Below are 27,496 nucleotides of genomic sequence, written 5' to 3'. Positions count from 1 at the left end.
CTGTGAATGTAAACCTTTACTGATTTTCAGAGTTTTATGTGGGGAACTGCCTTCCTATCTCTTTATTTGAAGAATATTGGTTACTATATGAGATGATGAAATATCTTGGACTATAAAATCTTGCTTGACAAACGATTTCTACTATAAAGACTATTTATAAACACATGAAAGAGATGGATGAAGACCAGGAAAAGATCCTTTCCATGTTGAAAGCAATACGTGAAACCATTCTTATGATAAAATAAGACCTAACATAAAAGATCAAGTTGCCAGCTTAGATACACAAACCCAGACTTTGACCACAACCAAAGAACTAACAACACAGAAGATAACAGAAAAAGTGGAACAATCAAATATTAAGACAGAGGACTCAACTGACCAACAAATATAGTTAATGGAAAATCTAGAAAAGGGAGTGACAACACTGAAAATGGAAAAGACTTTCTATATAAATCAGAAGAAATTTGAGAAAAAAGAACAGATTGAATGGAAGATAAAACATATCAGGGCAATCATGGGGAATTGGAATAATAGGGAGATATAATAATATATAATAATAGAGGGAGATCTATTTGACAATCTAAAATCACTGATATGGAAGCCAATAGCAAAGGAAGAAAGCCAGAATAAGGCTGAAGAAAATTGGGATTTTGATTTATTAGAGGGAATTTCATATTATTAATTAGAGGGTTAAAGGGAGAAGTTGAGATAAGGGGAATTCTGGTCATTAAATTTAAAATATTTGGGAATTAATTGAAAATAAGGATTTTATGTTTAATATTTAAAAATTAGACCTAAAAGAAAAAAATATGAATATGTTTGATTTATTGATTAACCCAGGTTTTGATTTATTAAAGGGGATATTGTATTATTAAGTAGATGATTTAATATGGTGGGAAATAGATAACTTTTAGGAAATAGAACAAGATTATATTCAAATAAATAAAATGTGTATTTTGGATATTAGATTCTGTTATGAATTGAGATAAGGGAAATCTTGGTTATCTAAAGCCTGAAAATTATAAATATTAAAGGTTAAATTGGAATATTGATGGAAAACTAAAAATTGGGAAAAATTAATAACAAGATATGGATTATTTATGAAGATTGAATGTAAAAAATAAGATACGTATAAGCTAAAAATTATTGATAAATGTAATAATGATGTTTTTACTGAGTTTATATAATAAGAACTGTATTATCTTAAATATGAGACAGCAAATGTTAAGGGAAAAAGAGGAAATATTAGATGTTGTAACTTAAGATTTGTACTAAAGATTTTGTTATCAAACTATTGATTAACCCAGCCACCACGTTGCTTTTTAAATACTTAAATGTAAAATTGGAAAATTAATAAAATATTATATTAAAAAAATCTCCTGAACAGAGTTTATCACCTAAAATTTAACAAAGGGTGAAGTATACATTCAGTCATTCAGGCTCATTTTAAAAAGAAGTGTATATTTGCACACAGATAACTATATGGCAGTTGAGGTGGAAATGCTAAGTTTCAGGCTACCATAGTTTTTACACAGTTCTGAAGATACGTTCAAAAATTTGTAGGGTTCTGTTACAGAAGATGCAAAGTCTTCCTAAAGTGTGCAGATCAACCATCAGCCTTCTAGAAAAGACAGAAGCTTCTCCACCAGCAAGTAGAAGAAACTGAAGAGTTGAATCTATGCTTTTCCAAAGTTCAAGAATTGTAATTTTAACTGTTTCCTTGCTGGAACTGTCTTATTGTTTACATCAGCCATTCTCATTTTGTGGCTGACAAACTGAATAGATTATGTATCAAGAAACACTTGACAGGCTTCTTACTTTGTTTGAGACTTGCAAATGCAAATATAGCTGTGTTATTTTGGCCTGACCAGTTTGTAAACATCTGAAAGTTTATAATTACAATGTGAGCATTAATTCATCTTCATGTCTTCAGAAGTCTGCAACATAATAATTTTCAGCCCTACAACGGAACCATCAAATAATTCATGTTAAACTGATTTAATTCTTAAAAGTATTTTATTACTCTTTCTACACAAGCCACCCATAAAATACTGATTCAAAGAGACAGTTCTATTTTCACACCCATTTTGCTCTGATAAGGGACCAGTGCTGGTATGACTTCTTCATTCAAGAATCTTGCCACCTGTTGTGAAGAAACAAAATCTAGTTTGAGATACAATGAATTGTAACCTTTCACAATTCGCCATGTTTTTATCACCATAGGAAAACTATCTAGAAGTGACCACCCTGACATTTCACTTTGTCTTATATATTCTATAGGAGCATGTTTTAAAGAGCCGTGGAAGTTCAGGTAGTCCAGAATTTTGCAGTCCTACAACAGCTGAGCAACTCTGATAGAGCAGTTTCACTGACTGCTGGCTTATTTATACAGATACAATTTAAACTCCTGGTTATAAAATAAACCTTTACAGAACTAAATTTCAACAGCACTTGGAAGCAAGCTTTTTGAAAGATACCTTAAGATTTAAGATATTTGAAAAAGATCCTTCTCTTGAGTTTGAGTATCATTGGAGACCTATTGGGGAAGTACAAATTGCAACTACTTTGGAGCTGCTTCAAAATTTGGAAGATTAACTTGTATTGTTTTTCTATCATTAGACAAAGACAATTTTATTCAGATAGTTTTCCTATGATAAATTAGTTTGGCTGCTGATTTGGATTTTAACTGGTTGGACCAGTATCTGTTTCCACTTAACTGATGAGTTCGAATTACAGTTTAATTGTTTTTGAAAGTAAGTTTTTCAACTTTAATTCTTTTTTATTCCTAGTACCTTAACTGCTATTTTTGTTGAAAATTGAGAAATGATTTCAATATATAAAATTATATAAATAAAAAAGTAACAAAAATTTTGCTCACTGTTATTAAATAAGACTTTATATAGAAAGAATAGGCTGTTTTTGGTATATCAATCTGTATTAAACCAATATAACAAGGTAGAATAAGTAATTTAGAATAAAAAGTCCAAATTACATTAGGATAAAATGAAATAGCAGTGGATTATCCAAGAATTTAAGAGAATGGAGAAGGAGATTTGCCTAAAAAAGATTTGGCTAGTCTAAAAAAACAGATTAGTATATCAATTTTAATAAGAGTAAATCTGAATTGGGAGATAACAGTTGTGGATAAAAAAAAAGCTTTCTTTAGGAAAGCTAAAATTAAGAGCAATCTAGTAAGGACACTAGCTTTTTCTGTTTTTCCCTACCTGTTGGGAAGCACGACCAGTGAAGGATGTGGGCTCCAAGAGAGTTTCCAATTGCCCATGAATAGGGCTAAAATAAGGATCAGCACGAATTCGTGCAATGAGGTCATTATCACCTCCTTCTTGCTTCACAACAGCAGCTGCCTGCTGGGACAGAACCCTTATCTTCTCATGACATTCCTAAAAGGTAAAAAATAGACAAAGTGTTACTCCTAAGCTAGGAAAATATTACATCCCATTATCAATACAGCATTTAGGAAGCTCATCCTAGATAGCCCATCTTACAAACAGGATTTGAGCAGTATGAGAAGGCTATTGCAATATTCTCTCCTCAGTGATATCCCAAATGGTTATCAGATTTAATATATTTTTCTTTTTAATTTACAATCTGCAATGAGACAGTAAAGATACTTCTAAAACTCTTTATTGTTTTTTAGAAGAACTTAAGTTAAAAACCAGTCAAAAACGTACAGTGTGCAAGGTTTTTTCCAGACCATATCAGTAGGCAAATGTTTACAAAAAAACAGGATAGGGAAGAAACAAAATAATTCTGCAGCTCAACGTTCATTCCAAATGGAGATTGAAAATCAGAATTATGTGCTCCTGCCATCAGACTGCTATCTATCTTTAGGGATTACAAAATGAACTTACCTATCAACCAAATTCTGAAAAAAATAAGTATTTTTAGGATAGTTTATCTTTTGCTATGTGCAATACACATAGATGTTTTGAACTGATAGAGAAGAAAAATGAAGAAATAGTGTAGTAATTTATATTAACAAGGCTGAAGAATAATTTGATCTACTGGTATCAAATAAGTGGAACCAAGTATAGTAATTTAAGAGCTGATTTCCATAAACTTTTTATAACTTCTGTTTCTTGCATGTCTATTTCTTAGGAGCTGATAACTAAGCACGTGTAATTTACTCACCTGGCGATTTCCCCCAGCTTTCACCATAGCCATGATGATATTTTCTGTGGACATGAAAGGCAACTCTTGTTCTATATGCCTTGCAATTACCTAAAAAATTATGATATAAATCTTTATATACTGGATTGTTAATATGGTCTCTTATTCTTAATTATTTATTTATTCAGCAGATGGAACATGGCCCTATGATAAAACACATTCTTTTTTTTATGCAGAGGATCTCAGTGGGTAGGAAGGAAACTGCAGAATCTTAGAACTTTTTTTCCCTTTTTATGACCCTTTAATCCCTTTGTTTTGGGGTGGAGTCAGCGCGACTGAGTGGAGCTGAGTATTTACTGGCCAGATGCCCTTCCTGACACCTACGCGGAGTTCACAACAGATATTTTCTCTTTGTGCGCTGATAGAGAAAAATCTGCCATTGCCTAGGATTGAATTCTCAACTTTCCGAGTGGGAGGTGAACGCCTTCACATCTAGGCCACCATGCCACTCAACTGCAGAATCTTAGATAATGATTATATTTCTAGATGACATGTTCCTCAATACAAGCTTAGAAAATTAACCACAGAATAGATGCAGATAGTTACTTCAAGCAAAAAATAACAGGTTGTTTCTATGCAACAAGCCAGCTTTCCCTCTATTTGAAATGTACATGATAAATATAGAAATTAATAACTCAAAAACTGCTTCAGTTGTTATTTTTGTCTCTGGGAGGCACAGTGTCATTTCATTTCAACTGAATTCTATGACCTTTTAAAATACCTGAAATCATATACTTGTATTTATTATTTTACACATTTAAATAAAAAAACAATTTAGTAAATGTCATTGTTTGGATGATTTGGTGAGGAAGCCTATCTCGAATCTGCCAAATATTACTCATAGTCTTACCACGCAATACAATTGCTGCAATACTAATTAAGGTTGTCAAATAAATAATAAAAGAATTTGGTAGCATTGTTTTTAAAGATCTCTTATAGCCCAATGCTGTAAATGGGATGATGGTGTACAACTTTATTTTAGGAAATTCTTTCCATATCAGTTCTTCCTCTGGAGCGTACTGATCTTGCTATTTCAGGAGTATTCTAGGGTCTTCTGGAAGTCAGTCTTCCCAAAGAGAAATGGTTCGTGATGGATAGGCCTGTTTTGTAGCTGGATTATAACTAACACCACAAATGGCATCTGGCATGGAGGATTAAATTATACACATACCTATATTTCATTTAGTGAAAAAGTTGAGTGTTCACTTTCCCTCTGCTTTTACTTCTTACCTTAGGGTATACTACAAGTCCTTCAGAGATATTTTGCAGAGTACTGAGTATAATATCAGCAGTAAGGAAAGCCTCAGGTAAACATACACGCCTGTAGAAAAAAACAGTACAAAGATTAAACAAAGCAACAGCTCAGTGTATGTTACAGGTAATCCCCGATGGAGCTCCTCATCTCCCAAAGATGTCTGTTCGGATAAGACAGTGGTTCTCAACCTTTTTAATGCTGCGACCCCCAACCGGTCGTAAGTCGAGGACTACTCAACCGGTCGTAAGTCGAGGACTACTCAACCGGTCGTAAGTCGAGGACTACTCAACTGGTGCAGCACCATTTGCAGAATGGGACTTTTGGCGGGCTCAGCAGGGCAGAGACAGCCTGGACAATTCCTATTGGCTTTTGAAAGCCAATAGAATTAGACTCTATTCAAGAGAGTCTATTCTATTGGCTTTCAAAAGCCAATAGAATAAAAGGGAGTAGCACAGCTAAGGAAAAGGGGGAAAAAATGGCGGACTGCGTTGTTTGGCGACCCCCGTGAAATGGTCGTTCGACCCCAAATGGGGTCCCGACCCACAGGTTGAGAACCACTGGGATAAGAGGTGTTTGAGCGGCAGCAGCTTGAGTTTCTCTGTCCAAGTGAAAATAAGCAGAGGCGCACAGCAATCCTGGTCTGTGCCTCTGTTTTCTTCCTTTGGGATGGGGCGGAGAAATTCAAGTCGCTGCTCCTCAAACGCTTTTTATCCAAACCCAGACCTGAGAGAGATTGAGATTTGAGCGGCAGCGGCTTGAGTTTCTCCGCTCTGTCCTAAAGGAAGAAAACGGAGGCATAGACCAGGATTGCTCTAAAGAATTTGTGGGTGCGCTGCTTGCTTGCATGCGCTGGCCTCATTGAGAGCAATCCCGCTCTGCGCTTCTGCTTGGATGGAGAAACTCAATCTGCTGCCGCTCAAACACCTCTTATCTGAACAGAGATCTTTGGGAGTTGAGGCGCTCCATCTGAGTGTGAATGTAATGCCTGAAAATGTAGTGATTCGCTGCATTTTCAAGGCTCCCAGAGGCACCCAAACACCTTTAATCAGAGGAGCTCCATCTGAGTGTGAATGTAATGCTTGAAAATGCAGTGAATTTGCTTCGTTCTGAACTGCCCCATTTGCTCAGAGGGAGAATCCTGTTTCCCCAAGGTCTCCCTTCTATCTGAGTGGAGGAAAGTGGAGGCACAGCAGCAGGATTGCTCTCAATAAGGCCGGCATACGCAAGCAAGCAGCACACAATGAGAGAAATCTTGCTGCTGCACCTCCGCTTTCCTCCACTCAGATGGAACTGAGAAACCCAAGCTCCTGCCGCCGTTTGAGTGAGGAGGAGAAGAGCAGTGAGGATTTGTGCCTGCCGGCTGGCCAAGCAAAAACTAGGTCAGGAGGGGTGAGTGGCTAGCTGCCTGGCTGGGAGACGGATCATGGCCGCTCAGGTGGTTGCCGCCGCTGCCGTCTTGGATGCAGGTGCAAGGGATCTGGCCCGGCAATGCCTCCCCACTCATTTGAAGGCTTTGTTCCTGCCCTCAAACTAAGTCCGGCGCACGCAAGCGAACGGCTCAGCCGGGCCACTGACGGCATTGGTTCTTGCGCCTGGCCAACTCTGATTCCACGCTTTGCTCCACAGGCGTGCAAATGAAGCAAACACTTCTGAGAATGGAAGCTTCCAGGGCCATGATCTCTTTTGCAAAGAATGGGTGTTTGAACTTGCGCGATATTACAGCACCCAGGAGCTTCCAATGTCAGTACGAAAATCATTTGCAAGCTTTTCTCCTCTCCCTCAGAGGAAACTGTGGCAGAGAGTAGACAGATTTTGCAAGGTAAGGGACTCCGGAGCGGCAGAAAGGGAGGGGGAAGCATGAGTTTTCTTAGTGGGTCGGGGATGCCTTGGGGGCCTGTTCCATCATTAGGTCCCCCATGGCCTTCCCCACCCTGAGTTACCTCATGTTTACTTAATGACCCACATGCATTTTAACGAGGAAAAAAGTAATCTCGTTAAAGGAACAAGATTCATTCTACGAGTTTTCGATTTATGAGTGGAATGGGCAGGCTCCATTACACTCGTAACTCGGGGACTACCTGTAATGTGATTGTTATTCATGTATTCCTCAGGGTGCAGAGATGTTAAGAATATTTTACCCATGTTAGTCTTTCAGAATCAGGGCTTCAATAGTGAGCTAATGAGTAAAATATAAAAGGTACTTTATGGCCCTTCTGTAAGTACTTCTGATTGTCATAAAATGTTGTACCGTCTCCTTCCTCTGCAGTCACATGACTTATTTTGGGCAATTGGCTCACATTTACAACTGGTTGTAGCATCCTGAGATCACATGACTGAGATTTGTGATGTTTTTGCTGATTTCTGGCAAAAAAACAGCCATTCAGGAGAATGAGTTTGCATTCATGAATCTATTATTTGCTTAACACTTATGTGATTTGGACATACGACTGCCTGATTTATTTGTTTCATGACCACTATAAAAATGGTCATAAAATTGGTCCTGGTCATGTGGGTGCCTTGACTTACAACCAAAATTCCAATACTAATTGTGGTTGTAAGTCAAGGATCTGTATTGTTTTGCCCTACTCCCTGCATATTGTAGGAGACCTGGTTGTGCAGTGGTTAAACTGTGATATTGCGGGCAAACTTTAGCCATAGCCTGAAATTTGAATCTGGCTGGGCTCAAGGTTGACTCAGCCTTCCATTCTTCGGTGGTCAGGAAAATGAGGCCCCAGATTGTTGGGAACAATACTGTATACAAATAATGCTTCCACTTGTAAACCGCTCAGAAGGTGCTATAAAGTGCTATGGGGTGGTAAATGCTAAATGCTATTGCTATATTAATTACTATAATATATTAATAAGTAAGGGCTATAGAAAAAGTAATCCATTTGGAAGGATGTTTCACGGAAAGTTTGAAGCTTACCTTCAGGCCTGGATGGCATAGAGCATGTTACAGTCAATCATATTTTTCTTGTAATTAATTTCATCCTATAACTTCCAAATACATCAAGAGCATCTCTACATCATATAAGTATGTACCTGTTTGCACTGTCATCCAATGTGCGCTCAAACCATTGCACAGAGGCTGTCTGAAGGGGATCCAGGACAAGAATCATAAGATGGCGAGCTAGACTGCAACAACGTTCTGAACGCATAGGATTCCGTTTATAAGCCATGGCACTTGAACCTTTAAAACATTTTTAAATAATTGCTCATCATGAGACAGAACAGCGAAAATGTAAAATGCTGTAAAAACCAAAAGCCTCAGTTAATTGCAGTGCAAATATGGAACAAAGTTTGTTTTTTTCTCAGGAAAGGATGTAAGGAATCATTGTGTTCAAAGAATGAAAGGAACATTCTTTAAAGGTGCATATTTATGGCTTCAAAGCTATAAATCAATAAGCTTCAGATTTTCAGGGGAGATATAATTTTTCCTTCGACAACTTGCCAATAAAGCAGTAACTTTAGATATGTATTAAATGGCAATGTAAATTCCATTAAATTTCAGTAGAAATCATATTTGATTTTGTATTTTTCTCTGCAATATTTTTACATAAAAATTATAAAATTAAATTGTCAGGAAATCATTTCTAACACTTGCTAAGTACTGTAATAATTTATTTTAAACCTTTGATTATGTTAAATAAAGATGTTATAGATAGACTAATTTAAAAAGTGTTGAGCAAGTTAAATAAAGTAAGTAGAATGAAATCTTATTTTTACTCAGTGCTTACCAATTTGTTCTTTCTCAAAAGGTTCCTCTATTTCTTTGAGATTGGCCAGAAGGCGAATATCAGTACATATCTAGAAAATAATAATTAATATAAATTCACATGTAAGTAAAATCTCTAATGGAATTAGCACAATAATAGTAATCTTAAAAGGAGTGCCATTTCCACTGATGGACATTTACATTTTAGAGGCAAGAGTCAGGCAAATGATCTTAAACTGTATCTTATTTATTTATTTATTGGACTTATATTTAAAGCTCAGAGGTTGTTCTTTATCATCTTCAGGGGCCATAGCAAATGAAATACACAGAGATATCTGCAATGTGGTAATACTACAAAGATTAGTTCAAGTTTGGGGAGGATGGGGAGGTCCACTAAAATTGGTGCATCTCCAAGGCTCAATGAACTTTTCTAGAGGTTGTAAAGAAGGGAACAAAATCATGCTACCAAAGTTCAGTTAAATGGAGCTACTTAATCCATTATTTGTTCCAATGTCTTTCATTACCGATCACCATGGCTGGTGCTGCTATGAGTTGTAATGCAGCAAAATCACAAAGCTGCTCATTTGCTATCCATATGTTAGAGCTTCTATCTACAATACTTGTACATGTAAACCAGTTCTTACCTTATGTACAGTTGCCCCAAGACTTGCTAGAACAGAGAGAACTTCAATATCTACTTTGCGACTATATGTCTGTCCTGTGATGATATAAGCCCTAAAATCAAATATAAAATAATATGAAGTTCAAAGAGACCTATGCCTATGGAGGATTGAACATGCAAAAATGCATGAATTATCATACCAGATTCATCGGTTAGTTGATTCTTAAATTGTATTAGCCTTGAATAAGCATGAAATGACATAGAAAAAATGTGTGGTTGTACAACTCAAATTTGCATGCAATAGGCAGCAGCTAAACATAAAATTAGAATGCTGTAACAACTATTTATAGGTATACTTCAAAACAAGGCCTAACATTAGTAGGAATTATTAGCTGTACAACATGATAATATTGCACGGTTGCTAATTTTTAGAAAGCAAAAGGTCCTGGCTAAGTAATAGAATATATATATGAAAAATCCCAGATTCAGGTCTTAGTATTTCTAAAGAGGAGAAATCTTTTCTGAAATTTCAAAAAGCCTCCAGCAATCTGTGTAGGCAATGCACTGCTCTGTTTCCAGTTAAGAAAGTCTCCTATACTCCTTAGAAGGTTATGTTTAAGCATATCCTTAGTATTAAAGGGAGATGTTTTGTTTTTTTTAATATACCGCTTAAATCCCGCCATTGCAGTCACAAGTCTGTCCAGCTCCTCCACCTTAGGGAAAAAAAGAGACAGGAACCTCAGAATACAGTGACTGAAAAGAAGATCGTGTTTATGCTACCCAGACAGTTTCCCTTTTAACACCATTCTAAATTCAGCATATTTTATGGATGAAAGTACAGGTAGTCCTTGACTTACAACAGTTCGTTTAATGACCATTGAAAACTACAACAGTGATGAAAAAAGTGACTTATGACAGATTTTTGCATTTACAACTGTTGCAGCTGCTTGTCAACTGATTCATATTTTTGACCATTGCTTCATGTCCCAGAGTCATGTGGTTTCCTTTGCGACCTTCTGACAAGCAAAATCAATGGGGAAACCAGATTCACTTAACAACCCTGTTACTAACCTTAACAACTGCAGTGATTTACTTAACAAAGGTCTTACTTAGCAAAAGAAATTTTGGGCTCAATTAAGGTGGGGGACTACCTGTGCTAGCTTGTAGGCAGGGCTTTTTTTCTCATAGAACGCCCAGAACGGAGTTCCAGCACCTTTTTTGAATGGAACCTTGTAGGGTAGGCAAGGCAGGTTGTATAACATGTGTGAGTTCCGGCACTTTTTTTTTTTTTTTTTTTTACAAAAAATGCACTGCTTGTAGGCAACTCCTTTACTGCCTGCACTTCTGTTTCACCATAGCATGTCCAGGCCCAGAAAAAGTTATCCTAGCACAGTGGTGGCAAACCTATGGCACGGGTGCCAGTCGCCCCAGTCCTATGAATTCAACTGGGTTTTATAAAACCTTTTCATTTTAGGCCTCCGCCGCCGTGTACAAAAAAACCCGGTTCAATCAATCAGTCAATTTCAACCTCTCGCAGGGAAAAAAAAGATCTTGCAAAGTTGGAATTGATTGATTGAACTTTTTAGTCCCACCCAGTCTGCTGTTACCATCGCAGCCACGCCCACCCAGTGGGCCACACCCACCCAGTGGGCCACACCCACCCAGCACCCGATGATGCATAAGGGGGTTTTGGATCGCAATTTGTTCACTCGGTCTCTAAAAGTTTCGCCATCCCTGTCCTAGCATAAAGTTCTGGGATGTGGCCAGAATGAATCTGCAGATTTTATTTATTTACTTTTTATTTATCAAATTTAGAAACTGCTCATCTCCCTTATAGAGATTCTGGAAGGTGTACAAATTATTAAAAACATAAAAACGGTATGTAAAAATCATGTAAGAGGCAAAAATATTTAAAATTCAACATGAAAAAGATTAAAACGTGGGTTAGAGGCCTAACCAGCCCCATGGCTGGGTGCTCCTCTGGTAATACATTATCTTTTTTTTTTTTTGCTAATTTTGATATGCATTTTGCTGCTTCTGACATTGTTTTTCAATGTTTTCTTCCATGCTTGTAAGTGGGTTTATATATTGCCTTTATCAATGTTTATAAAGCAGTATAAAATTCTTAACAAATAAATACTTAACTAGAACACATTTAAGTGAAAGGCCAGTGCATCCTTACTTACTTTACTATGATCCCCTTCAAAAAGCTGCAAGAAGCTGGCCTGGGTGCCAGTTGTGCCTTTCACCCCACGGAATCTTAATTCATCTCGTGCTCTTTCAAGATTGTGAAGGTCTGTGCAGAGATCTTGAATCCATAAGCAACAACGTTTACCTACAGTGGTTAGCTGGGCAGGCCTAAAACATCACAAAGACTATTATTTAAGGACAAGTGCATAAAAGTTAATGTTATTACAAAATGACTATACTTGCTTTTCCTAGAGCAGGGCTTTTCAACTTTTTCACCCATTGTACCACTTTTAGGATACAGCAATATCCAAGTACCACCAGTAGCCTAGCAAGGTGTCAAAAACTTGATGACCAAAAAAAAGGAAAAAAGTGATGAAGTACGGGTAGTCCTCGACTTACAACAGTTCGCTTAGTGACTATTTGAAGTTACAATGGCACTGAAAAAAGTGCCCCCCAAGCCACAGCAGAGCAAGACACCTGCCTGCCCACCTGGTGGCGCTATTCCTCCTGTCCAAAGTTTCCATTGCTGTGAGCATTTCTGTTGAGGATTGGCAGCAGGGGTGGGGTGTGTGGTTTTTATTCCCCCCATCTGATGGGTGGTTGCAGCAGGTTTTGGTCACTTCACATGACCCTGGGACACTATGACTGTCATAAATATGAATCAGTTGCCACGCGTCTGAATGTAAATCACAAGACCCTGGAGATAAGGCAACATTCCAGCTGATTGGTGCTTCTTCAGGGCTAGCAGAAGTGCCAGGATCAGCGCCGAGCTCCAGCTGAAGCCTGGCGCTGATCCTGGTGCTTCCACTAAGCCCTGACAGTCCTGAAGAAGCACCAATCAGCTGGAAAGCGGCACTGATCCTGGCACTTCTGCTGAGCCCTGACAGCCCTGCAGCTCCAGCCATCTCTCACTCAGGCTTGTGCAGTGCTGCCACCGGTTCAGCTCATTCCCCTCCCCCGCTACCACTTTTCTAGGATGGTCGCGTACCACCTGCCAGTTGCCAATGTACCACAGGTGGTACCCGTACCACTGGTTGAAAAGCCCTGTCCTAGAGCAGTTCCATCTTAGTTATAGGATCTGGTAAAAACAAACCATGACTTTTTAAACTTAATAATAGCTATTTTTTAAATTAAATAAGAACCTCTAGATTTGAAGGCTTAGGGAAGGGATATTGAATATTTTACATGATTGCTAATTAAACAGTAGCATATTTTATATGCCACTGATTTAAACATATTGGAAAAATTAAAGAATTATAGAACATGTGCAGCAAAAGACTATGTTATGGAAAACATGGCAATTCATAACAGATTACTGAACTGGATTTTAGTGAAGGAAATAAAAGCATGGCTGATTTTATTGTGTTCACATGTTATATTCTTGTTACAAATATTTTAATGAGACTAAATATGATTTATAGCATTTTTGCAAACAGATAAAATCTTTACGTTGAAAGCCCCTGCACTTATTGGAATTCAATAAATTAGGGATGTACTCATAAACTTTACTGTCCTTAATCATGCCCCATAGAAGTTGAAAGCCACTGATGCATAAAATAGATGAAACGGAAAAAGTAGCAGTCATATTATTAAGTAATAAAAATCTAAATAATTACTTACTGGTAGTGAGTGAAGCCCAAGGTGGGCAAGTTGGAATACTTTTTAGCAAAATCTGCCAGACGATTGATTATTGTGGCAAGCTATAATGAAAGTGAAGAAGAATAAGATACATGAAAATAAGGGAAGCAATATCATCGTCATCTCATTTAAGGCAGCCTACATGGTTCATCTTCACTATGTATATAGACAACGAGGAAAAACCATTTAAATAATTTTGCACAATAGTTTCTCCCCAAATTTAAGCCTTCCACGCTGGCTGGAAATGAAAAGAATAGTTCAACATTGTCATGTTCAACAAAGTTTTTGCTTGGAAGAAGAGATGTCAGAGCATGGGAATAAAACTGTTTTGATCAAGGACTCAGGTCAGAAAGTAGAGGCTGAGTGGAAGACTAAATGTTTGAGAGTTCCCAGCTGCAAGTCAGACCTCTTGAGAGAAAAATCATCCTACAGAATCAAAATTATAATGAATATTGGCTGACCTTGGACAGGGATGACTACTAGGACATTTATCAGAAGTTTAAATGGTTGCTAGAAACAACCATTTGTTTCTAGCACTAGGCCACTCAGGTATGAACTAAATCATATTCCTGATGAATATACAGTAGAGGTGACAAATAGATTTAAAGAATTAGATCTGATAGACAGAGTGCCTGAAGAACTATGGATGGAAGTTCGCAACATTGTACAAGAGGTAGCAACTAAAACCATCCCAAAGAAAAAGAAATGCAAGAAAGCAAAATGGCTGTCTGAGGAAGCTTTGCAAATAGCTGAGGAAAGAAGGGAAGTGAAAGGCAAGGGAGAAAGAGAAAGATACACCCAATTGAATGCAGAATTCCAGAGAGTAGCTAGAAGAGATAAGAATGCCTTCTTAAATGAACAGTGCAAAGAAATAGAAGAAAACAACAGAATAGGGAGGACCAGAGATCTCTTCAAGAAAATTGGAGATATGAAGGGAACGTTTCATGCAAAGATGGGCATGATAAAGGACCAAAATGGCAGAGACCTAACAGAGGCAGAAGAGATTAAGAAGAGATGGCAAAACTACACAGAAGAACTATACAAGAATGAGCTTAACATCCCAGATAACCACAATGAGATGGTCACTGACCTCGAACCAGACATCCTAGAATGTGAAGTGAAATGGGCCTTAGAAAATCTGAGCAACAACAAAGCTAGTGGAGGTGACAGTATTCCAGCTGAGCTATTCAAAATCTTAAAAGACGATGCAGTAAAAGTGCTACACTCAATTTGCCAGCAAATTTGGAAAACTCAACAGTGGCCACAGGATTGGAAAAGGTCAGTTTATATTCCAATTCCAAAGAAAGGCAATGCAAAGAATGTTCAAACTATCGCACCACTGCACTCATTTCACATGCTAGTAAAGTTATGCTTAAAATCCTACAAGCTAGACTCCAGCAGTATGTAGATCGAGAACTACCAGAAGTACAGGGAGGATTTCGAAGAGGCAGAGGAACTAGAGATCAAATTGCCAACATACGCTGGATCATGGAGAAAGCTAGGGAGTTCCAGAAAAACATCTACTTCTGCTTCATTGACTATGCAAAAGCCTTTGATTGTGTAGATCACAACGAATTGTGGCAAGTTCTTAAAGAGATGGTACCAGACCATCTCATTTGTCTCTTGAGAAACTTATATGCGGGCCAAGAAGCAACAGTGAGAACCGAACACGGAACCACTGATTGGTTCAAAATTGGAAAAGGAGTCCGGCAAGGCTGTATACTGTCGCCCTGCCTATTTAACTTATATGCAGAGCACATCATGAGAAAGGCAGGGCTAGATGAATCAAAAGTTGGAATTAAGATTGCCGGGAGAAATATCAACAACCTAAGATATGCAGATGATACCACTCTAATGGCAGAAAGTGAAGAGGAACTAAAGAGCCTCTTGATGCGGGTGAAGAAGGAGAGTGCAAAAGTTGGCTTGAAACTCAACATTAAGAAAACCAAAATCATGGCATCCGGCCCTCTCAATTCCTGGCAAATAGATGGGGAAGAAATGGAGGTAGTGACAGATTTTATTTTTCTGGGCTCCAAGATCACCTCAGATGGGGACTGCAGCCAAGAAATTAAAAGACGCTTGCTCCTGGGGAGGAAAGCTATGGCAAATCTAGACAGCATACTAAAAAGCAGAGACATCACCCTGCCAACAAAAGTGCGTATAGTCCAGGCCATGGTTTTCCCAGTTGCAATGTATGGCTGTGAAAGTTGGACCATAAGAAAGGCTGAGCGCCAAAGAATTGAGGCCTTTGAACTATGGTGCTGGAGAAGACTCCTGCGAGTCCCTTGGACTGCAAGGCGTTCAAACCGGTCAGTCCTAGAAGAGATCAACCCTGACTGCTCTTTAGAAGGCCAGATCCTGAAGTTGAAACTCAAATACTTTGGCCACCTAATGAGAAGGAAGGACTCACTGGAGAAGGGCCTAATGCTGGGAAAGATTGAGGGCAATAGAAGAAGGGTACGACAGAGAATGAGATGGCTGGATGGAGTCACTGAAGCAGTAGGTGTGAACTTAAATGGACTCCAGAAGATGGTAGAGGACAGGAAGACCTGGAGGAACGTTGTTCATGGGGTCGCGATGGGTCGGACACGACTTCGCAATTAACAACAACAACAACAAAGAAACATTGATTTAAACTGATTTTTATCTCACTGCTTGGAATTTCAAGTGTCATTTGTTTTCTTGGAAATCTCAATGCCAGCATGGATCAAACCCTCTTATAAATCTTACCCTCTAAGATAAGATCTTCCCCCCCAATTCTTCCACAAGAGCTAAAAACCTGGCTCTGACCATTGGCCTGGGATCCAAATGGTTATGCTGGAGGCAGTTGCTAGACTGAAGGAGGACTCCAAACCCCCCCCCCCCCCAATTCTCTGCTCTCTACTCATCCATCTTTTTTTTTTGGTAATCGCATAGTTATATTTCTTGTGTTCTTTTTCATTGTTTATTTTATTACTCTATTATCTTCTGTTCCGCTCACACTTTTTTCATTGCTTTCTTTTTATTGTTGTAAGCCGCCTAGAGTAGCCCCAGGTGAGAGGCGGCAAATAAATTAACAAATAAAATAATAATGATCCTTCTTGCATCTGGTGTAATATTGTGGTTTTGGATGCCTAGAGTGGCTTGAATAACTCCTTAGAATTAGTGTGCCTTCAGGATGAATTTATTGGCTCACAACTTCAACTATTTATATTTTCTCCTACAAGTCCATGAGGCAGAACACAAATCTGCAGGGGTCCCAATTGGTATCAAATGCATTAAACCCAGGAGGAAAAAGGTGTAACAAATAAGAGAAGAACATAAAATATTTAACCAATTATTAGTACTAATTAGTAAAGGCCCAAGTCAGAAAGTAGGGTTCTATTCCCCATATGTACTTTGCAGAAAATCAAGAAATGCCCTGAATCTTCTCTTTTCTCCTGAATGTTTTGCCATTCCCTTAGAATCTGTTTCTATTCCTATTTGTAGAGTTAACTTCAGCAAACAGCCATTAGTCAATCTATAGCACCTTATGAAAAAATGCATGTTACCTTGGGAAGAAGCAGGTTGAATCCATCTCGAAGTACTATCAAGTCCTAATAGAAAGAAAAAAATTAGAAAATCAGATACAACTGTGTTCAATGTGATGGCTGAAATTTACTTTTCAGTGTGAGTTGCAACTGTATAATTACCATAACAATAAATATCTTTACAAAATGTAAAATTTCAATGAACTTAAATGCTCTGATAAATATTGATAGGTCTAGTATGAATTAGATTGCAGTATAAGTACTTAACAAACTGCCAAATGACTAAAGCTAAATTAGATTTAATGGGATTTTTTTAAACAGGGATAAAATTGTGCTAAATAGAGAAAATGGGAACTCCAAAGAACTTAATCATTTCATTTCTGAGGACGTAGACAGATGCCTATATCTGAGCTGGATTCTTCAGGAATAGGAGCAGATGAACTGAGACAAATAAAGGCGAAAGAATTGACAAGCTAGCAAAAAAATGAACATTCTGGGCTAAGTAACATCTGCCTGAAGATATGTAAAGTCATCTAACAAAAGCACAGGTAATCCTCAATTTAAGATCATTAATTTAGAGACGTTCAAAGTTACAATGGTGCTGAAAAAAAATGACTTACAACTGGTCCTTAAACTTACAACCATCCCAGCATCCCCATGGTCACATGATCAAAATCCAGTCATAGGACCACTAGCATGCATTTGTGATGGTTGTAGCATCCTCAGGTTATGTGAGCTCCATGTGAGATTTTTCTAGCTGGCTTTCAACAAGCAAAGTCAATGGGGGAAGATAGATTCAGTTAACAATTACTGTGATTTGTTTAATGACTGCAGCAAAAGAGGACATAAAATAGGATGCAACTCACTTCACCCCACCCTACTTAGCAATGGAAGTTCCAGTCGCAACTGTCACAACCCCAGAACTACCTGTAGGCAATTTATGTTTAGTTGGAATTTGTGTCTAATAGCTGGAAAATAGCCAGCGTAACTCAAGTAGTGATAAATGATAGAGAGAACAAAGAAAGTAATCAAGCTTCTTTAAAAATGAGTCTTCTGAAAAGCAGCCAACATAATTTCTGTGAACAGGTCTCATTAACATTCCAAACTTTTTCCAGAATATAAACAAGGAAGCAGACAGAGCTAATCCAAAACATATTGGACTTTCAAATAGCTTTTGCCAAAATCCCTCCTCAAAGGCCTTAAACAAACTCAGCAACCAGGAGGAAAAGGACTGATGCTGGACTAGTAATTGGTTTAAGAACAGAACATAGAGAACTAAAGAAGCTGATTTTCTCATTGGAAAAATGCACAACAGTTTTACAAGTCTCAATGTGCTTCCCCTCCTCCCTCTCTTTAGCTTTGTGAAAATTAGGGAGGGGGCTTATCTGAGATGTTTACTCAAGTTACATTTCTACCCCAGAATCAGACTCCTTTTATCTGGCCATTTCCTGGTTAGTGGCTCTTCTTCCCATCCCTCAAAGCCATTCCCTCTGCTCAACACTGTTCAACTATCTCAACAGAACTGGAACTCAGATAGTTCCAGTCAGACCTGAACACAGATAGTTCAAAAGGGATGTAATAAGTAAAAATTTTCAAGTATGAAATATACTTGCTAATAAAAATATTAATATTTTAGCATCTTTTAGCATTAGATGCCATGAAGCATATTGGATATATGTATTAACATAATACATCAAATTTATATAGCTGCCCATCTCAGGAGAGGTAACTCTGGTGGCATACTATACTCAATAGAAAGCAATACATATTTAAAAACAGGTAGTTAAAAATAAAAATTAACATTAAAAATTGAGAATTGAAACTAAAATAAATACAACCCCAAGCAGAAGGCGTGAGTAAGTACATCCTCCTCTATAGTGAAGCCATCTAAACAAGACTCTGGTTCCTTGGGACCCCCAGGCCTGGTATCATAACCAAGTCTCAAGGAACTTCTGGACCATCAATAAACAGATTGATTCAATACATAAATTTATTTGGGGGTGTTATTTTACCGTATTATCTCCCACATAACAAGAAGTTGCTCCAAGGTGAATGATTCCTGCAGCTTTTGGACAATAATGGGCAAATGTATGTACATGAGCCATTACATCATGACGCAATCGTTTTTCTTCCTCTGCTGCCATTCTGAAGTCTATGTTGTCCAGATTTGCTTCCATTTCCTTTATTTGCTCATCTGTGATGGGTAGGCCCAATGACTAAGGGGAAAAAAAGTTTCTTAAATTAGAAGGTGTATGATCCTCAATTTAAGGCAGCCAACAGAACAAAAGTAGTTACTTTGGAATTTTATTTTTTGGCAGAAATAACTCTTGTTAATTTTCAAAATTAACTAAGAAATTATAATTTAGCTACAAATTACCAAGTAGCAGAGGACAGCCCTCCTACTTTACAATTTGAGTATTATTTCTACTTATATAATTTAATGTAATATAAGTAACCCTCTTCTAATGACCATTCATTTAATAATGGTTCAAGGTTGCAATAGCTTCAGAAAAAATGAATTGCAACCCATTCTTGAAGTTATGACCATCACACCATCTCCTTGGTCATGTGATCACAATTCAGGTGCTTGGCAATGGTCTTGTATTTCCGACAGTTGCAATGTCCTAAGGCAGTGGTTCTCAACCTTTTTAATGCCACGACCACCAACCGACCGTAAGTCGAGGACTACTCAACTGGTCGTAAGTCGAGGACTACTCAACTGGTGCAGCAACGTTTGCAGAATGGGACTTTTGGCGGGCTCAGCAGGGCAGAGAAAGCCTGGACCATTCCTATTGGCTTTGGAAAGCCAATAGAATTAGACTCTATTCAAGAGAGTCTATTCTATTGGCTTTCAAAAGCCAATAGAATAAAAGGGAGTAGCACAGCTAAGGAAAAGGGGGGAAAAATGGCGGACTGCGTTGTTTGGCGACCCCCGTGAAATGGTCGTTCGACCCCAAATGGGGTCCCGACCCACAGGTTGAGAACCACTGTCTTAAGGACACATGATCACATTTTATGAGCTTCCCAGACAGGTTCCAACAAGCAAAGTCAATTGAGGAAGCCAGAATCACTTAGTGATGCATGGTTCACTTAATAATCATATGATTCACTTAATGAGTGTGGTGATTTCCTTAACAATTATGGTAAAATGGTTATCAAATCTGGCCATATGATGATTCACTTAATGACTGCATTGCCTAGTCACTAAAATTCTGGTGCAATTGTGGTTGTAAGTCAAAGACTACCTGTGGCTAATAATCAGACACGGAACATTTATTTATTAAACTTATATGCTGCCCATCTCTCCTAGACATGACTTTAGGCAGGCTGTAATCAATTAAAGTAATATGAATCATTAAAACAATAAATAGAACATTAAAATTGATATAAAAATTAACAAAGATGGGAAGAAAGGGGGCAAGAAGCACACAGGGAGCTCTGATGTCCTAACTTAGTCCAATAACCACTTCCAGAATGAAATGTTCCCATTGGCCAGTTGGCAGAGCCATGTCTTCAGGCTTTTTTGGAAGGCCAAAAGGGTAGGTGTGCTTCTCACCTGGGGGGGGGGAGAGATATTCCAGAGGGCAGGAGCCAAGGCAGAAAAGACTCTTATTTATCCCAAATCAATATGACCTGTTACCTGTCCCAAGATTTCTAGTAATTTTATTGGAAATTGCAATTACAACAGCAAAAATACAAAGTAAAAAAGAAAATAATAAAAAGAAAAATAGAAGCTGCAGAAAAGAAAAAGAGAAAAGGAACAAAGAAAATAATAAAGAAAAAGAAATGTATAAATATTTTTTTTTACCATCACATATAAAGAATTTTAGTAACTTTGCATTTCTCTTAAAATAGTTAATGCTACCATTCAGATTTGGTGCATCCAAAATGTCTTTACATTAAGTTGGAATGTTTCTCATATGTAAAAGGAAATAAGATATTCCTTGATGTCTTGATAACAAGATAACATTTTTCTCCTATACTTAGTTTATCATAACTCACTGTGGCTTGCTATTGATACCTTGCCTCTTGCTGTCCTCGAAGGAAAGGCTACCTTGTAACAAGTGATTATGTTGTACTTATTACAGGTTTTATTTATTTATTAAATATATTATGGCCACATATTCCAGAAGATTCTGGGTAGCCTATAATAGACAAATATACAATTAAAACAGCAAAAACCATAAGACAAAATGTGACCACCTGGTCTAAAAAGCAATTAAAAAAAAACATGACAAGGATTCCATAGATACACCAACCCCACGCCTGGGAACAGAATAAGATCTTAAGAGGGTGCTATATATATTTCTTAAGGGGAGGGGGTGCTGTTACAGAGAGCAGAGCAATGACAGAGAAGATGACAATATATCCACAAATGCAGTTTAATCCTAGTCATATTTTATTATATTGCCTCTTTTATAAAGAGTACAAATTATTGAAACTTTTTAATTGACATTCTAGGGTGCACAGATTGCTTTTATATTCAGCTGCTGCTGCCTCATCAATAGAATTCTACATCCTTAGCAATGGCCAAATTCTGTTATCCTGCATTTAAGGTCATAAGTCAATTTCTGACCCAGCAACATAAATACTTTGTTCCTGGATAAGAATTTTAGCTTAGTTTAGTTTTCTTTCTGCCTGGCATTTATTCTATATTTTCCTGACAGTAAATTGAATAACAAGAAACTCTCCCCCCCCCCCCAAAAAAAACTGAAATCACATTCTCCAATGACAGCTGAAGGGGGCATCTTTTACTAACAATTTGGCAGAGTCTTGTTGGAACAAACAGGTGCACATGGTGTTTTTTTCTCAGCTTGAATCTGAAGATCAAGATCAGAGTTGTGACTTCTTGGGAATGCAGAGTTAAAAATAACAGATTCCATTTTCAAATTGGGGCACAATATATAAAGCAATGGTGCTTTAGGACAAATAAAATAGGTAACATAAAACTGAACTGAAACAGGCTCTCTAAGGCCTTCTGACTTAGGGTATGAAAGAAATAAAGAATTCCTAAATTTTACTGTATTCAGTGTATGCTAAATAGAAACTGTAGGAGTCTGGTATAATTTTCCCCAACCTGGTGCCCACTGAATGTCTCAAATTACAACTCAATTGTTGACAGGGAAGTATAAGTAGTGTAATACTACAAGCAAAAAACTGTATTATGGAAGGCTAGAATAGCGTGAGAAGGATTTGTCTGGCTCTCATTTGCTTTGTTACACTGTATATCCCTAAAACTGCTGGCAAAGTTCTTTGTTTTGCAGAATCCTTTACATTTCCAGCATTACATTCTTACTGCAACTTTAGGACAGTTCAGGGGTGAAACTCAAGCAGAAAGTAAACAATGGATCAATCTGAAATGAATCACCCTAAAGGAGGGAGGGGGAATTTAGATTGCAAAGGATGCCATGACTCCCCCAAACTTGCCCATCTAAAACAAATGCTCCAAGAATTTAAGGAGAATATACTATTTATGTTTCAGGCAAAGGAACTTATCTTAATAGTAGCTCAACAGATTTAATATTTAGAATAGAAGATAAAGTCAACTTTATTAACTTCTGTTTTACAAAATTTGTTTCTGAAATGAAATATATATATTAAAACATTATTATAGTTTAATAAAATTATAATTCCTTCTAAGCTGAAGAAAAAATAGAGCACATAATATGTGATGCACAAAAAGAAACAGCTTAATATTATAAACGGCTGAGAAATTATGTTTAGATTTTTGTTACTACCCTCCTGGCAAAAAAATGAACTATTTTGAAATACATTTGCTTCAAACCATTCTCTAATATAACATTGTAATGATTAATCTGAATGCAGGCCGGGAAAACAGAAACCGTTGCAGGTGATGCAATTCACAAACTGCAACTTTGAGCGTTGACTTACCATTATCAAGTTATCTCACAGCTACATGTGAAATCTGTTTGCTTAAATCTGTTTTTATGTATTTAGAAAGTCTAGCTACGTCAAAACTGTTCTCCAGTTACAGTAATAATAGTAAAGAACATAATCCAGATTTAAAAACTTGTTTAGAAGTTTGAGAAAGAGAGTAGAAAAAATATTTCTTTGTTTAAGGACAATATACTTAGCCATGGCTAACTGAAATTTTAAAAGTTCCTAGAATGAAAATGGGGAAGAATGAGAACCAATAAATAAAACCAGTTAGTATTTCCTAACTATATGTATGCCTTTGAATTCCTACAAAACCTCTCTGCTCAGAGATCTTTGGGCTACATAAGAAGTATTGCTTAAACAATATGCTCTTGTTAGAGATATATTCTCTTATTCTAATAAAGGTTGTTTTATACAGGCAGTTCTTTTTTAACAATTATTCGTTCAGCAACTGTTGAAGTTTATGACAATGCTGAATGAGTGGTAGCTATCCTCAGAATTCTGGCTGTCAGTGTCCCCACAGTCATACGATTGTGATCTGGGAACTCAGCACCCAGCTCATGATTATAACACAGCATCCCATGGTCAGTAATTGTTGTTTTTGAGCTTTCCTGCCAGCTTCCCACAAACAAAGTCAATGGGGAAGCCACCAGGAAGTCTGAAGTTAGAATCATGTGAGGTCCTCGCTTAATGACCCATGTGGTCATTTAATAATGGCATTTTGGATTGTCAGAATTACCATGGCTAAGTGGCACAATAACATGATGTCACCCTTTCCAACATGGTCCCAATTGTCACTGTTTTTTTAAATATTACATACACACTAAAAGTAAAATTATGACAGGAACAGCCATGAATGTAAGTTAAAATTCAGTGCAGGTGGAATTATCAAAAGATAAAAAAGTGAAACAATTTAGGAATATAATATAAAATTTAAGAAGCGACAGACAGATAAGAAAAGCAATCATGTGCAGCAAAGAATGATATTTTGTTCAAGAACACTAAATGCAGAATTTTAACTGTTTTACTAAGCAGGAAGCCCCAGCAAGAGCTCAGGTCTTAACGACTCTACTTGACAGAACTATTTAATGGGATGATTACAAAAGATTGTCTTATTTCCTTTATGACACAATCTTATATAGTCATTAGAACTGTTAAATTTATAGTTGGGGTTGTCCAACTGAGAATATGTTTTATAGACCACATTGGAGTTAGAATACAATAAAAACTTTATTGTCACTTTAAATGTACACTATTCAGCATATATTAAAATGAAATTTTGTTGCATTCAATTCTCAGAAAAATACCATTATGCATATACCCACATACACACACATAAGACACAGAGAAACATCACAGTCTAGTATGAATGTATACACATGGCAAAAAAAAAAAAAAAAAGGATCCTGCGAATTTACAAGAGAGATGGCATAAGGAACAAAGCTGTTACAGAATCTAGTTCTGCTATAAATACTTCGAAACCTCCTCCCAGAGGGGAGCAACAGAAATAGACCATGAAGTGGGTGTGTGGGGTCTCTAACAATGCTTCAAGCTTTAAGCACATAGTGCTTCTAAGCAGTATCCTAATAATGGGAAGCGAGCTTCCTATAATCTTCTCAACTATCCTTACCACTCTCTGTATGGACCTTCTATCTGAGGCACCGCTACTGCCAAACCAAACAGAGATGCAGTTTGTTAAAATGCTTTCAATCGTCCCTCTATAAAAAGTGGCCAGGACAGAAGGAAAAAGATGTGCTCTCCTCATCCGCAAGAAATGCAAATGCTGCTTTGCATGTAAAGCTGATTAATTCACCTAAACATGTACTGTTTTATATTTTAGTACTCATTGTATGTCTCTGTATTTTATTCAATTGTACACTATTTTATCTCTCATTTTTATTTTATTGTAGCTTATCTTAGCTCATTTAATTGTGCCTTATTGTGGCCGATACCCATTGTTTTGATATGGTCAAAAGAGTAATCAATACAGGGAAGCGGAACAAAATTAATGAAAAGGTGTACAAAAATTATGGAGTGCCTTGTGCCTAATACAAGGCTGTTTTTTCCCATACTTGATGCCTTCCAGGCCAACTTCTACAATCCTCACCAATATATGCTGACCTCAGGTTCTGTATCGCCTACCTGGCTGGCAGGGGATTCTGGCCCGAAGCCCAACATCAGGCTTAGAAGTTACCGGATTATAAGAAATGTGATTACAGTATTCGCTTCTGAGGGTTTTGAGTGGCAAATATGAATGGAGAAAAAAGGGGCGGAAGGAGCAACGCTGATCGGCACAGCAACGCCAGTCCAAAAGCCTACGCTGCCCGCCCCCCAAGCGATTGCCTGCCTCGCCATTTAAATACTGACATACAGCATTAGGGCCATTGTTCCCTCTGATTGATGACCGCTCAACAACAGCAAAGCGATTCTGAAACCTCTAAGCACCAGTCTAGATCACCCTAATCTGGCAACCATGCGGGCCCCGCACCTTCTCAGCCTGGGCTAAGTAAAGCCAGAGCCTCCGCCAGGTGCTGAACTTCTTCCTCTCGCTGAAGTTATAGGCCATGTCGGGGCTGGCATAGCGCGAGACAAGAGGGGAGCGGTAGCGGCCGAAGGCGTCTTCCTCGCCGGCGGGATTCAAAGAAGCCATCCGGACGGGCTGCAGCCGAGAAGACTCGTCGGTCACAAACTCAGCGGAAAGGCTGAAGTGTGCTGAAGGTCGGAATAAAAAGAGCAGCAAAAGTCCGGCCTCCGTTTGGCTTCCTACTTTTCCCACCCCTTTCCCCAAGGCGAGAGATTGGCCCGGAACGAGCGATCGCCGCAGCGACCTCTGCTGCTTGGGCGGCGCTGCGTTCGGTATTGCTGCTCCCGAACGCCTTGAGGTGCGAGGAAACGAATAAAGCGGTGTTTGTCAAAAATTGGCAACTCTAAGATGCGTGGAGTTCAGTTCTCAGAATTCCCCATCGAGTATTGAAGCCCACACATCTTAAAGTTGCCAAATTCTCCCTGAAATAAGATAAATCCAGAATCCGCTGAATTTCTATCCCTGCTTGCTGAAGAGAGATGCTATCACTCAAGGCAGATACTCTTCGGGGAATATATTTTCATTTGAGTATAGGATAGGGTTCCCCCCCCCACTTGTCTTTGAATATGATATGAAATTACCTAGGCAACTGTTATATCTCCATGAAGTTTCCTTCCTCTCACCTTTAACCCATTAGAAATACAGGTAGTCCTCAACATACAATAGTTCATTTAGTGACCGTTCGAAGTTACAATGGCACTGAAAAAAGTGACTTATGACCGTTTTTCACATTTACAATCACTGCAGCATCCCTGTGATCACATGATCAAAATTCAGACACTTGGCAACTGATTCATATTTTATAATGGTTTCAGTGTCCCGGGGTCATGTGATTCCCTTTTGCAACCTTCTGACAAGCAGTCAATGGAGAAACCAGATTTACTTAACAACCATGTGTCTAACTTAACAACTGCAGTGATTCACTTAACAACTGTGGCAACAAAGGTTGTAAAATGGGGCAAAACCCATTTAACAAATGTTTCACTTAGCAACATAAATTTTGAGCTCAATTGTGGTCGTACATCAAGTTCTACCTGTACAGGCATAAATTGTCCTTTGTGTCCATAGCACAGTAAAGTATCCTGGCATATATTTTATTTTTAATTTATTTATTAAATTTGTTTGCTCTCCATCTTGCCATGAGGTGACTTTGGACAGCTTACCATGTTAAAAAGAAAAAAACATGTATAAAACACTATAAAAATACAAATTATCAACTATATCTAAAACATGGGGAGGGAATGGGATGAGCAGGGGTGTATGGAATCTGTTATTAATCTATCAACCACCTCCAGTGTGACACTCCCCCATAGGAGCCCCCCAGGCCAACTAGGAGAACCAGGTCTTCAAGATCTTGTGGCAGATCAGGAGGGTGGGAGCCAATCACATTCCCAGGGGCAGGATTAGTTGGCCATTTCAGGCTTGTGTGACATGTAGTGGTGCCCGCCAAATCTTTCTGCTTTTATGAGAATGACTAATGTCAAGTTGTTGAATCTCAGATTTGGACTCATTTTGGAGTAGACTACACATACACACACACCGCAGATGCCTCTGTAGCTTGTCGTCTCCTCAGCCACCACTTTCCTTTCTAGAGGAAAGAACAGGTCACACCATTGGCCTGTGGCTGCACCTGAATTGGCTCCTGATGGAGCCAGCTTTCTCAAAACCACATACAGCTGGAGACATTTTAAGTTGCTTGGGTTTACCTCCAACCAGCAATTTCTTGAAAGGGCTTTTTTTTAAGTACGCACAGTATATCTGCAGTTTGTTGTACAGACAAAATCCTTGGTAATTTATAGTCAATAAAGGAAAAAGGTAAGTAGAGATTTTTTTGCTTAGCTTTGCTTCCATTGGATGTTTACAGTATGATCCTGGCTATTCTGTTTTCTTAAAC

General features: G+C 38.0%; 1 protein-coding gene across 1 annotated transcript; it reads right to left on the bottom strand.

Moving 5' to 3' along the window:
* Nucleotides 1–1,997: 1,997 nt before the first annotated feature.
* ADSL (adenylosuccinate lyase) lies at nt 1,998–25,795 on the bottom strand. The gene is made up of 13 exons (XM_039335526.1): nt 25,507–25,795; nt 19,133–19,336; nt 17,142–17,186; nt 13,594–13,673; nt 11,970–12,141; nt 10,450–10,496; nt 9,806–9,896; nt 9,184–9,253; nt 8,489–8,636; nt 5,422–5,512; nt 4,153–4,242; nt 3,225–3,401; nt 1,998–2,143 (listed from the first exon to the last, which is right to left on the bottom strand). The coding sequence occupies exons 1-13, from the start codon at nt 25,666–25,668 to the stop codon at nt 2,057–2,059; spliced, it is 1,464 nt and encodes a 487-aa protein (XP_039191460.1). The 5' UTR covers nt 25,669–25,795; the 3' UTR covers nt 1,998–2,056.
* Between the last annotated feature and the right edge of the window lie 1,701 nt (nt 25,796–27,496).

Source organism: Crotalus tigris, unplaced genomic scaffold, assembly GCF_016545835.1.
Source record: "Crotalus tigris isolate CLP2741 ecotype Arizona unplaced genomic scaffold, ASM1654583v1 scf7180000017644.4837335, whole genome shotgun sequence".
Classification (NCBI taxonomy): Eukaryota; Metazoa; Chordata; class Lepidosauria; order Squamata; family Viperidae; genus Crotalus; species Crotalus tigris.
This window is presented reverse-complemented; position numbering and strand designations above follow the sequence as displayed.

Bases quoted from the DNA above. Each gene is read 5' to 3' on its own strand.
- ADSL (XM_039335526.1), bottom strand. From the start codon at position 25,668: ATGGCTTCTTTGAATCCCGCCGGCGAGGAAGACGCCTTCGGCCGCTAC. The intron at 17,187-19,132 runs GTAAAATAACAC...TCTTTCTATTAG, and splicing joins GTTATGTGGGAGATAATACG to GACTTGATAGTACTTCGAGA. The intron at 5,513-8,488 runs GTACATACTTAT...TTTTTTCTACAG, and splicing joins TTGGATGACAGTGCAAACAG to GCGTGTATGTTTACCTGAGG.